Source organism: Onychomys torridus, chromosome 21 (assembly GCF_903995425.1).
Source record: "Onychomys torridus chromosome 21, mOncTor1.1, whole genome shotgun sequence".
Lineage (NCBI taxonomy): Eukaryota > Metazoa > Chordata > Mammalia > Rodentia > Cricetidae > Onychomys > Onychomys torridus.
In genome coordinates, this window is record NC_050463.1 from 32,729,640 (window position 1) to 32,742,739 (window position 13,100).

The window sequence follows — 13,100 nt, forward strand, 5'->3', positions numbered from 1 at the left end:
CATATCACAGCAGCCCTTTGGAGACCCCCACAGAGTTCTGGCTCCTTCCGGAGAGTGACTAGCTGGAGTGTCATTCCGCTCGGCTGTCATCTCTGGGCCTACTCTCCAGGCCTCATATCCCTCACATTCTACATTTAAAATGTCTAGAGAAAGACCAAGTCAGAGGCACGGTGCTCCTCAGAAATTATTCGAAAATGTAAGAATTACACAGTGCTCCCTTTTAAAATATATCCCCAGTTAACAAAGACCATAACTAAAAATTCCAGGTTACGGAGAGTGAAAGGCATCTGTGAAATATAGGAAGCTTAGCTCTGAAGTGTCCTCCTGGGGCTGGATGGTGGCTCAGTGGCTAAGGACAGTTTTGACTCTTCCAGAAAACCCAGCTCCCATATATGGTGGCTTACAACCACCTGAAACTTTAGCTCCAAGGGATACCTCACCTCTTCATGCAACACACACCATACTTACACACACACACACACACACACACCCTACACATAGTTAAAATTAGATCTTTAAAATAGCCCTCCTTGGAGTTAGAAAGATACTCAGTAGCTCAGCGCTGGCTGCCCTTCCAGAGGGATCTGGATTGGATTCCCAGCACCCACCTGGTGGCTCCAAACTGACTGTAACGCCAGTTCCAGAGGACCCAACACCCTCTGGCCTCCAGAGGCATCACACACACACACACACACACACACACACACACACACACACACACACACACACACACACGGTATATACACACATGCACACATGCAGGCAAAACATTAATACACATAAATAAATCTAATTATTTTAAGTAGGCCTCCTTGCCCCAAGAATGACATTGCTAAAACTCTCTGAAACTTCTGCTGACAGAGGCTGACAGGAAAGATGAAAAAAGACAAAAGGGGCTCACTGGCCGTGAGGAAAGGACAAAGGACAGGGTAATTGCTGCGGCAACTGACAGGCAGGACACAAGGCATCTGTCATGCCCTGAAGGGCTGTATTAGCTGTATTACATTACTTTCACATCAGCAGATCAGCTCATTTATTAGCTAATCAGGCGGAACTCAATATTTGAAATTATCTTTCTTAATCCTGCATGTGATCAGTTGAAAACCCAGGGCTCTAAAAATCTAATTGCAATTGCTTACCAGAAATGTCATCTTCGTGTTGAAGAACTGAACCGGGGCCAAGCGGGAGGCTATTTTTTCCATGTTTCCCAATGCACTGCTCCACAGCAGGACTGGCTCTATACATCCAGGTGCCCGGTGCCCCATACTTTAGAGGCTCCTGGAGGGGGTCTAGGAGCAGTCCTCTCTCAGAGATGGCTCAAGACTAAGTGTGGCGGAGAAGTGTGGCATGGGATGGAGGAGCAGTCATCTCGGTCATAGCAAAAGTCAAGAGAGAAACATCTAAATCTCAGTTTGGAGGGCCCTGTGGGCCTGGGCAGGAGCTCATCCCTCCATCAGGGTGGGATGGCAGTGGCAGATCATAGTCCTGGATGACTGGCATCTTTTCCTCCTAGCACCCTACTCTTCAGGTCTACTTATCATCACCCCCACCCTTCAGTAGCCTGGTCATTGGTGTGACATAGGCAATGAACCAATGAACCTGTGGTCTGCTCCTGGCTTCTTTTCCTTGGCAACTGAACTGGCATCAAAGGGCACACCTGCCAGGGCTATACTGTGGGTCTTCTAAGTGCCTCCCACGGAGTGGAGAGGTTTCCTGAGGACACTTGAGACTGTGAAGAGATTCAAACTACAGAGCCCAGAAAGCTGGAGCCTTGCCTTGGCCACTGCTGCTGACGGAGGAGAGCAGGAGAATCGAAAAGCAGCTGTGTGGGTCATAGATGTGACATGTGCCTGCTCTTTGTAGAAAAATGAGTGCACGCTATAGGCTGTGCTCTGTATAAATATAAATATACTGCTAATGGTATGAAGGGAAGATTGTCGTGTGTGTGTGTGTGTGTGTGTGTGTGTGTGTGTGTGTGTCCGTCCGTCCGTCCGCTTCCACTTTTACACCAGGGTACTCTTAAGGGAGAAGTGAGAAATATTTAGATAGAAGGAGAGAGGAGAGACAGAAAGAGAGAGAGAGAGGGAGAGAGAGAGAGAAAGAAAGAGAGAAACACAGGACAGCTCGAGAGGGCCTGGATCCTTATCCACTGGCCCCTTCTGTCTCTTCTAAAAGGCTTTTTAAAAGGAATGCCAAGGGCCAGGGCAAAAGACCTCTCCCCCTTGCTAGATCAAAGCATACCCACACATCCAAGTGCAGACCCTTCCAAACACCTGGTAACCACACCCTAATGCAGCTCTGCTGGGTAAAGCAAGCTCAGATCTCACTAGGAAACCTTTGCGGGCCTCCACTTTTTTTTTTTTTTTTTTTTTGAATTGGGGTCTCACTATATAGCTCTGGCTGTCTCTGTAGCTCTGGAACTTGCTATGTAGACCAGGCTGGCCTCAAATTCACAGTTATCTGCCTGCCTCTTCCTAACTTGTTACACCACTCACTATACTTGGCTTTTTTTTTTTTTTTTTAAGGCAGGATTTCCTGTGTAACTCAAACTTGCAACCTTCTTGCATCGGCTTCTCAAGGACTTAACTCATAGGCGTGTGCCACCATGCCCAGAAGAGGAAGTAACCCTTGACAGCATCTCTGTCATTTCCTTTTTCCTGGTGCTATTCCTTCAGAGGTATAAGGGAAGGACGTAGCCCAGTGATAGAGAATAGCAAGTATGAGTCCTCGGGTTCAGCCATAACACCAAAATAATAACAACACACAAAGCCTTCTGGTTGGTTTTCAAGACAGGGTTTCTCTGTGTAGCCCTGGCTGTCCTGGAACTCACTATATAGACCAGGCTGGCCTCGAACTCAGAGATCCGCCTGTCTCTACCTCCTGAGTGCTGGGATTAAAGGCGTGCGCCACTAGCTCTGGCAGCTTTTTTTTTTTTTTTTTTTTTTTTTAAGAATATAAACTTTGCATGGCAGTAATGGCACACACCTTTAATCCCAGCACTCGGGGAAACAGAGACAGGCGGATTTCTATGAGTTCAAGGTCAGCCTGGTCTACAGAGCGAGTTCCAGGATGGCCAGGGCTACACAGAGGAACCCGGTCTTGAAATTAAAATATATATATATATATAAACAAAACAAAATTCTGTACTCTCAGCCACTGAGGGAAAGCACTGGAGTTTGTCCTGCTTCTGACGGCAAGCCCTTTTCTTCCCCATAGTCTGCTCTCTAACTAATCATGTGAACCAGTTCTGACTGCATCTTGCATCAAATACATATATTTATCACTTTAGCACGTCTTCCCTCTCTCCCTTCCTTCCTAAAGTTAGGAAATAATTTCAATAACACTGGGAGATACTTAAAAAATAAATAGTGTAGGCCAACCACGGTAGCACATGCCTTTAATCCCAGCAGCTGAGAGGCAGAGGCAGGAGCATCTCTGTGAGTTCAAGTCCAGCCTGTTCTACACAGAAAATTCCAGGACAGCCAAGACTACATAGAGAGACACAAAACAAACAAACAATACATAGCCTCATTAATTTTAAACATTCCGGGGCTGGAGAGATGGCTCAGAGGTTAAGAGCACCAACTGCTCTTCCAGAGGTCCTGAATTCAATTCCCAGCACCCACATGATGGCTCAGAACCATCTGCAATGAGATCTGGCGCCCTCTTCTGTGTCCATAATAAATAAATAAATCTTTTTTAAAAATGTTTTAACATTCTGCTTTTTAGCTTCAAGTAGCTTTTTTTTAATATTTGAGAATGTCATACATGAGTACTGTATTTATATCATTTCCACCCCACAGTCTCTTCCCTCCAACTCCTTCCCACCCACCCCACTCTCTTAACTCTGCTCTCACCCTAGGTCTCTCCCTAGCTGAGTACTGATTCTCTTAACTTACAGAGTTTTGAACCACACAGCTAATGTAAATGTTGAAGTCCAAACTGAACAAAGAGGGCAGGCTCCAGGTCCCAAAAGTCTCAGTAGGGACAGGATTTCTTGCTATTCCCTAAACTTGTGACTAATTTTCCCTGGTTCATTTCTGAAGTTTAGTTTCAGCATCTCACTCTGCCTGAAACTGACTTCTATCCAAACAAAAGCATTTAAACCGAAGCTCCCAGGAATACTAAAGTCAAGCAGGGAAATGCTAGTCAAAACTACATAGACTTAGGTATGGTGTCGTCGACCTGTGATCCCAGCACTGGGGGGCAGAAGCAGGAGGATCCTCAGCTGCAGACTGAGTTCAAGGCCAGCCTGAGCTATATAAAACCCTGAGCCGCCCCCCCACCCAAACACCAAACCTGTATTGAAATCCCATCCACCCCCATCAGAATGGCTGTCATTAAGAAATCAACAATGGATGCTAAGGTTGCCATCTCTCAATCTATAAAGCAATCCCCCAACACATGTTTGAAAAGCCAAGTGTGCATTCCTAGTACCAGGAAGGCAGAAACAGGCAGTTCCTTGGGGCTAACGGGCCAGCCTGGACTACCTCTTACATGGCAGATGTACAAGAAGATGGTCCTTTTGTGGGAAAAACAAACATCATTCTGTTGGTCTTGGTGGTTTTCAAAATAGTTTTGTGTAGTTAGAGTTTTCCTGCCTGGTCCAGTCAGGACAAATCTCTCTTACCCGCCAGTCCCACAGTCGCTCAGACCCAACCAAGAAAGCACACAGAGACTTACATTGTTTAGAAACTGTATGGCTATGGCAGGCTTCTTGTTATCTACTTATTCTATCTTAAATTAACCCATTTCTGTTAGTCTATACTTTGCCACGTGGCTCGTGGCTTACCAGTGTCTTTACATGTTGCTTCTCATGGCGGCGGCTGGCAGTGTCTCTCTCCAGTCTTCTACTTCCCAGAATTCTCTACTCTCTTGTCCCGCCTATACTTCCTGCCTGGCCACTGGCCAATCAGAACTTTATTTACACAGAGTGATATCCACAGCAGTTTTGGCTTCTGATTCACCTTAGGGCCGAAGCTGGTTACACAGAGAGTAGAAGTGTAACCTACACAAACAAATCTAAATCGCTGGGCTGGGGACTTAGCTCAGTGGTAGAGTGCTTGCCTAGCAAGCACATGACCCTGGGTTTGATCCTCAGCTCTGGGGGAAAAAAAAAAAAATTTATCTCAAGTGACTTCCATGTCCTTTAAGGGCATTCGTACCTGCCTTCTGGTGGTTGATCTGTTCAGCAGACAAGTGCTGAGAGCAGAAACCTACCCTTCATTTAAATACCAGCTGGCTATTTAAATTATTAGTAGTAAATACAATAATTAATAAAATAAATAGTTAAGATAACAAATAATAACTGTCCTCCACATAAATACCTCACAGCACAATGCTAGCTCACATAGTTCGCCTGTTACGCATGCTTTAGACACCAGCTCACTCCTGACTGAAACAGCCTCCACCTAACCACTCCACTTCCTGACAGGGCTGCTGAGGCATTCAGTGCACGATGGGTTTGGGTTGTGTAGACAGAACCAGGTATTCCGGCCAAGGGCCAAGCACTTCGCAAGGAATCTCTCAGCATAGTCAAGAGTCTCCAGACGATTTTGCTCAGTTCCCCCCTTCATCCTCACGGTGTGGGCCTGGCTTACGAGCCAGGAGTGAGGCAGGCACCGTGAGGAAGCAGAGGCATTAGAAATAACCCAGAAGGCCTCTCCTAACAGCAACTGCCTGCTGACTTTGTGGCCTAACAGCTCGAGCCCAGAAAGGCACGGCTACAACATTGTGCAATGACCAATTACTCCGAGTTCCGTATGTGGCAGAGTTGCCACCTGTGGTGGGTGCTCGGGCTGCCGTCAGATGCCTCTGCTGTGCGATAAGCCTGCGGCTCTGTGCCATTTCGCAGTTCCCAGACAACGATGCTCTTATTTCCAGCCCCGCTCACCCAGAGAAGAAAGCAGCTGCTGGAGATGAGCACTCGGCAGAGAATGTCTCAGTAAATCTTGTGGAGGAGTCCAAGACATACTGGATTAACTGTTTTCTGTCAGGAATGCTGGAGTCACAAGGAAGAAAGATTGCTGGCCACAGAAGGCCAGGCCAGTCTTTAGAAGCCAATGAGTCACCAACGGACGCTTTGGTTTTAAGTGCCATTTATTCACCAATATGTAGAGTTATTTCTATACAAAGTCTTCATTAGCAGCGCTGGAAGAATAGGGCCTTTCTCCTCCCACTTTGCATTTGCTCTCAGGATTCCTTTTCTCTTTTCTCAACTATAGAATGAGTTAATCTACCACAGACATTTTGGGCAGATGGGGGTCTCGGCCAGTTTTCAGGCTCCTTAAACCATTTTCCTCCATGGCTTCCCAGACTGCAGAGCAGTGAAGGCCCTGAAGGAGGGTCAGTGGGTTCTGCTGAGCACAGCCCAAGCCGGCCGCACCCCGGAACCTGAGGAGGCTACAGCAATCCATGCCCCCCCCTCCCCTTCAGGGCTGACAGTGGACCTCACATGTTCTGCAGTCTGGCCAGCCCTGGGCAAATGAGAGGTGTCCTGGTGACTGACACCAAGACATGGCCGCGGGGCCCAGCCGATTTCAGCCAGTGTGGCAGAGCTGCTGAGGTCATAATGGTTCCTGACAGCTTTCATAACATAATCAGTTGTAAGTAAAACATGAAATGTTCTTATTTTATTATCAAGGAACAAGTAAAACAGCTACACACACACACACACACACACACACACACACACACACACCCATTTCCACTCTCAGCATAGAGTAGAAATCGAAACTAGAGAAAGGGTTTCAGGGATAGCTGAGCATGGCTTAAAGGATGGGGCTCGAGTTTGGCCTGCAGACAGAATGAGGTACATGAAGGAAAGTGGGTACAGTCATGGATGTCTGCTTTGTCCATTCGTGGGGGTGTCTGCATTTTATATGCGATCCTTTGGTACCCCATCAAAACGTCCCACCTCAGAACTGGTGTGACTGGCCATAGAGAGGCCATCACTGACGGATGAGGCTGGGAGAGAACCCTGATCCACAGGCAGGCCCAGATGGAGCCAGCAAATGGCCTCTGCCATTCCAGGAGCCACCTGTCACCAGACAGAGGGCAGCCTGAGCCCCACAGCCCAGCATGCACGTGTGGGAAACCTGAGACACCACACACACACACACACACACACACACACACACACACACACACACACACACACACACGCTCTCACACACGCGCGTCCAGCAGGGGCTTCTTTAGGCTGTGACTCAACCTTACACAAAACCCCAGTGAGGCAGTTGTTGTGGTCAGCTATTGTCTTACAAATAAAGGCAGGGTACCAACAGTGAAGAACCCCGGGGCTCTGGCAGGGAGGCCTTTTCTTTGTATTAGTTGAAGTTTAAGCGATGTGGCCAGAGCAGAGAGACCAGTGTCGTCTTTACTATCACCTGCAGCCTCTTTGGGCCCTCAAAGGCTGGCCCAAACCCACCTCAGCCTCACCTCGCTGTGATTTTACACCTGACCTCCCATTGACCCTTCTCCGTTCTCACCCATCTGAAGGAAAGCACGCTTTAGCCCCGTAAACCTCCCTCCAGATAGAAATACATAATTCAAGAGGAGTACGATGTCAAAGAGGAGGCATGCCAATTTGTGTCAGCATTCGCCGTAAAATAGAGAGGAGTACAAGGAGAGTTTAATGTAATGTAGAATTGAAATGAAAATAGAGCCAATATTTAGGCATTCCTCCGCCTCCTTCCCCTGCTGTGACACAAAGGGTCGACGCTCTAATCATGTACTAATGTCATATGGTGTTTGGCTTTTTCCTCTCCTACTGGGATTTTTTCCCTTCTTCTTCTTCTTCTTCTCTGGGTGAAATGTTACATGTTTGTCTCTGGGATCTAAAATGTGACCTTTTCACCTGTTCCATTCCGATCACAAGAGCAAAAAATCAGGAAGACTTTTTCCCTCCACCTCCCAATCCACACCCTTAGAAAGGACCCCTGCCTGCTCCGCGTCACTCTTACCTCTTCCCTGACACCCATCCAACATGTCACCTCCATGCTTTCTTTTTCCAAAGCTGAAAAGAAAGAGAAAAAGAGCAAAGGTTGATAGTGACTGTCTCACAGTGTGGAGCTGGACAAGGAGTCCCCGCTCACGCTCTAACTCTTCGGTGCCCACATGACCACCCTCAAACCAGCCAGGTGCAACAGCACATCTGGCCTTCAGGGTGCAGAGACAGGAGGTTCACAGCAAGTTCAAGGCCAGCCTGGTCTACGTATTGTGTTCCAGGGTACACGGGGAGACTCTGTCTCAAAAAAGTCAGCACAAATAAAAAAGACCTGTCTGGAGCCCTTTATTCCATTTCCTCTCTTTGTTTTTGACCAAATGGCAGAATTCCTAGTTTGATCCCAGACCTAAATGACTAGCCTTGGTTTTCAAATGATTCACTCTTTCCAGAAGTCAATTCCTTAGGCAGAGTGTTTCTCAGCCCACAGGATCAGTACCCCCTGGGAACTTGGGAGGACTGCAAACCCCAGGCCCCACCTTAGGGTTAATGGATCAGAAAGTTTGAGGGTGGAGCACAGCCCTCCCCATTTTAACAAGCCCTCCAGGCTATTCTGAGGTCAGTATTGAAAACCCCTAGTTTAGAAGCTGTACATTTGCTTCCACTGAAGATATTCAGAGGTACGCCATATATTCTGAAGCTATTTTAAAGTATTTATGAGCAAAGGCCAAAGCCTTTCCAGGTACTGAGCTCCAACCAAAGGCATCCTAACTGCCACCTAACTGTCTTGAGCTCTTATGCTTGGGTTCTTGTCTGGAAAATGAAAGCCTGGCTGCCTCACAGGACTGTAATGAGAATGTTTGAATCGCATCTGTAAACATACCCTGTAAATAGACAAGAAGGTGAAAATCCTGCCTCTCTTCAGGCAGGATTCTAGGGTTGTGAGCATTGCCCTTGACAGGAGCGGAAAGGCCTGTGTTTATCATTTCCCTGACCCAGTTCACGTTTTTTTTTTTTTTTTTGTCCAGCCTGTGACCTGCTGGATTCGTCTCAGGTTCTGTCATTTAGTCTCACAAGCTGATCTGCAGTGAAGGAAAACCATTTCCTGATTAGCGCTCACTCAGACCTAAGGGGCTATAAACCCTTGCTCAGACATGCTGCCTCTGCTGGCCTCCCTGGGACGCTCAGTGCTGGTCTATGTGGGTGGACAGCGTGTGATTAGCAGAGCTCTCATGAGACATGAGCGCCACACCAGAAGCCTCCATCTCAGACCTGTGCATCTCAGGCCTTTAAGAAGGAAGCTTAAACATTTACCATGACACCACCCATTAAGCAGCACAGAAAATCAGAGAGAAAATCCCCCAAGCCAGCTGAATCTCCAGAAACCAAGATTGACCAACCAGACCAGTTAACGTTGAAAAGTGTAGGGTGGGTTTTCACTTCCCAGATTAGCGGTCACAGCAGTTTACCACAGCAAACCCCCGGAGCATCGCTAGCTTCAGTTGAAAACCTCACAGGCTTTTGATGACAATCTGAGGAAGAAGGACAGAAAACCTTTTCTGCAATGTTCGTGAGGAATGATGTTTCCGAAACTAGTTCCCGCTGGATCAACAGCGGCCTCACTTTCATACGAAATGCCCCGAAAGGAATATGGTTAAAAATTTGTCTAGCTATGAAATAATAAATTATCAGTTAACTATAGAATTAAAATATGAAATTCTTTTACTGAAAAGTGTGTGTGTGTGTGTGTGTGTGTGTGTGTGTGTGTATTTAGCAAGTCTGTAGAGACAGAGAGTAGAGAGGTCAAGGGCAGTAAACGATGCGGTTTCTTTTCGGGGGATGAAAACTTGGAGACTTAGACAGCGGTGATGGGTGGGTTGCTCAACCCCATGACTACACTAAAGAATGTGAATTGAACTCTTAGAGCAGGTGAATTGTGGCTGTATGAACTCCAGAGCCGGCATTTGGGGAGAGGTGGTTTGTTTATTTGTTGTGTTTGTTTTTCTGTGGGAGGCCGTTGTAGCTCAGTGGTAGAAACCCTGGGTTCCATCCCCAACACACACACACACACACACACACACACACACACACACACACACACACATCAAATGACTAGCACAGTATATAAACCAAGGAACAAGTTTCAGTGCTTGATGAACGTGAAATGTTGATCATTTGGACTAATACATTAGGCCATGAATAGTTCAATCTTTCAATCATAGAGTATTTTTAAGTGGACTATCTCAGCCTAATCATTAACATGTATCATAAAGTGGCAAAGACATAGACATCTGTGATGTAATAATTTATCATGTTTCCTACAGATTACTTAGAGTGGCGATCAGCTACATTTACACATAGGGACAAAATCTGGCTTCTGGCTGGCTGTCGCGATGCTCATCAGTTGAAATGGTCTGGGAAGGCGGGAAGTCTGAGGTGAGGAAGGATGTGATCTCATCCTCCTGAGGTGAACATGCTAAGAGGAGAGGGAGAGATTCCAGTGGAGCCATGCGCTGAGCTCTTGCGTAAACAGCCTGCCTCAGGGTCAGTCCACCGCCGAGCTCACCCTCTCACATCTGCACAGGCAGCAGATGTGGCACTGTTCTTTCTGCCTGGGGAATATCGCCATCCATCCTGGTCCCATGCGCTTCCCCAATTCCTTACACCATGGCTTTGAGACTTCCCAGGGTTCACTGGTAACCATGTTAGAACTTCTGGCTCAATGGGAAGAAAGTGAGGGTCTGCCAAAGGTTGCCTACCATGCCTTGCAGTGGAACGTTTGCCTGTTAGGGTCACCCACGCCCCAAAGACCCTGACTAGACCACTTGCTCTTCAGGACAAGAGGCTTTCCTTCAGCATTTCTCAGACTTGTCTTCATCATCACCCTGCCCCAAAGACCTGGTAAAAAAATTCCCTCTTCACCCTTTTTCCCCGTGAAATATTAAAATGATAAATATACTCGTGAACGTTTATATGCTGTAGCGTTTTAAAGAGCTGCCAACCATTGTAATAGCTATGGTTTTCACACATCTGTGAGTTCTAGTCCCAGCCAGGAATACATGCCCTGTATGAAAAAACCCTCAGTAGAGCTTTCTTGCTCTTCCTGGCAGTGAGTGGTGAGGTCGGTCACGTGGAGAAGGGGACCCAGCGGCCTGATGGTGTCTGCCCACCAGGATGAGCCCTGACCTCAGTTTCCAGCATTCCAAGCTTGCTCTGCTCCCGCTCTCTCCCTGGCAGTGGTAGCTTCTGGCCAGCCATGGAAGGCAGGGCGCTCCACCAAGCTCCCATGCAGTGGAGGTCCAGCGTGTCCCTGCTCGGGAAGCCCCCTTCCCGTGCTGACCTCCGCCCACCCCTCCAGCTCTGACTCTTCCTAGAACCTCTCATTATTCAGCCTCTGCTCCTTGTCCCTACGTGAAAGCAGGAGGAAAGCCTGGCTTCCTCACCTCTGCATCGACTGCAGAGACTTCCTGCCGTTCTACTCTCCATCACTTCAATCTCATCCACTCACTGAAGGGTTCATCGAGCACCTCATCTCAAAGTTCAAAGGTCTCGGGAGATACCGATGGCCGCTGCTGGAGCTCTTTAGCTCCTGGCCTGCATAACCGAGTTCTCCGTGGTACTCAGTGGTACTCCATGATACTCCGTGGTACTCCGTGGCACTGGCTTCTGCTCCTTCCCAGCCACCCTTCTTCTTCTCCTCTGAGCTGGGACTGAAAAGCCAACCCTCTTGCTCTAACACTCTATAGATCGAGCCCCTGTGATGGTGACCCCTTTGGTCCCTGGAACCCTTGTCTGACCTCACTGACCGAGGCCATGAGTTTTCACTACAAACCCTTGAGCAAACTATGGCCTCTGACACGATGCCATCTAGTCTGCCCCGCTCTGTTGAACACCCACTCTGTGCCAGGCTCTCCCAGATCCTCTGACAGTGTCTGAATTAGTAGCCACAACAGTCCTATCATGTAGGTCAACAGATGCAAAAAAGCTGAACAACCCGCCAGAGATCACATGACTAGTACATTAGTGAAGGAGGCACACATTAGTGAACATGTCTGGCCCCAGGCCATTTGCACATGGCTCCACTTGAGAAAATATTGCCTCAGTTCTGTGAGTTTTAATTCAGATGACAGAGGGTCTTTTTTTTTTTTTTTTTTTTTTTTTTTGGTTTTTCAAGACAGGGTTTCTCTATGTAGCTTTGCACCTTTCCTGGAACTCACTTTGGAGACCAGGCTGGCCTCGAACTCACAGAGATCCACCTGACTCTGCCTCCTAAGTACTGGGATTAAAGGCGTGCGCCACCACCACCCAGTCAGAGGGTCTTCAATACAAATGAGAAGGCAATCTGTTTACCATTCCTAAAAGATGACAGAGCTAACAAAAAGGATTGAGCCAAGATTAAAAGGTCCTTCTGTATGGTGTCTCTGAGGTTTAGGAGTCGCAGGCCCAATCAGCTACTCATGCCTCAGGTCCTGGACATGGGAAGGAGGCAGCAGCCCACGTGTAGACACCTAGGCCAGGGAGAGCAGGTCTGGCTGCCAGTCATTCAGCAATTGGGGCAGCTCCCTAAAATGATCCCTGGGAGACAGTTCCATCCCAAACCAAGTACAGAGAGGAGGGCTGACCCAGAGGGCTCGAATCTGGGCTTCAGCACCGTGGGATAGGCAGTAGGGCCCGGGATGGTTTACATTTGCTCTCTCCTGAGCCCCTGGCCAGATGCTTGAAGGAGAAATGGTGCATCGTCATGTTTCAGCCATTTGCTCCTAGCTGGCCTCTAAAACCACAAGCAGACTGAGGAATTCGGCCTGCTGTGTGAGCTCTGAATACTCTGTGGAGGGAGAGAGAGGTTCGGAAAAGCAAAGAAAGTGGGATGCTCTTGTCGCGCGGAATGTGTGAGGACATCAAGGAGGAATGTGGGGCTCTGTCCGAGTGGCTCAGCAGATTGCCCCCTCAATCGTGCAGTGTGGGTCCAGATTCCTATCAGATGAACCCTCAGGGCTGACATCACTCTTGCCAGATCTTCCGCGCTCTGTTGTGCTGCCCAGCAAGTTTTTACCTTGGGGTTTTCAGCACTTAGGTTGTTTTTTTTCTCCTCAACCACATTTAATACCCAGCATTCCTTCCAGCTCACCCATTTTTCTATCGTCTGGAATTTGAC

General features: G+C 47.8%; 1 protein-coding gene across 3 annotated transcripts in view; it reads left to right on the forward strand.

Annotated features, from left to right (window-relative positions):
* Rbks (ribokinase) overlaps positions 1 to 13,100 on the forward strand; it is an 89,133-nt gene that overhangs the window by 66,993 nt on the left and 9,040 nt on the right. The window contains exon 8 of one of the 3 annotated variants that reach the window (XM_036171185.1): positions 8,974 to 9,606. The exons of the other annotated variants lie outside the window; for them this stretch is intronic. Within the exon in view, the coding sequence (XP_036027078.1) occupies positions 8,974 to 9,036 (63 nt within the window). The 3' untranslated portion in view covers positions 9,037 to 9,606. Of the gene's footprint in view, positions 1 to 8,973; positions 9,607 to 13,100 lie in introns of those variants that run through there. 3 annotated transcript variants of the gene reach the window in all.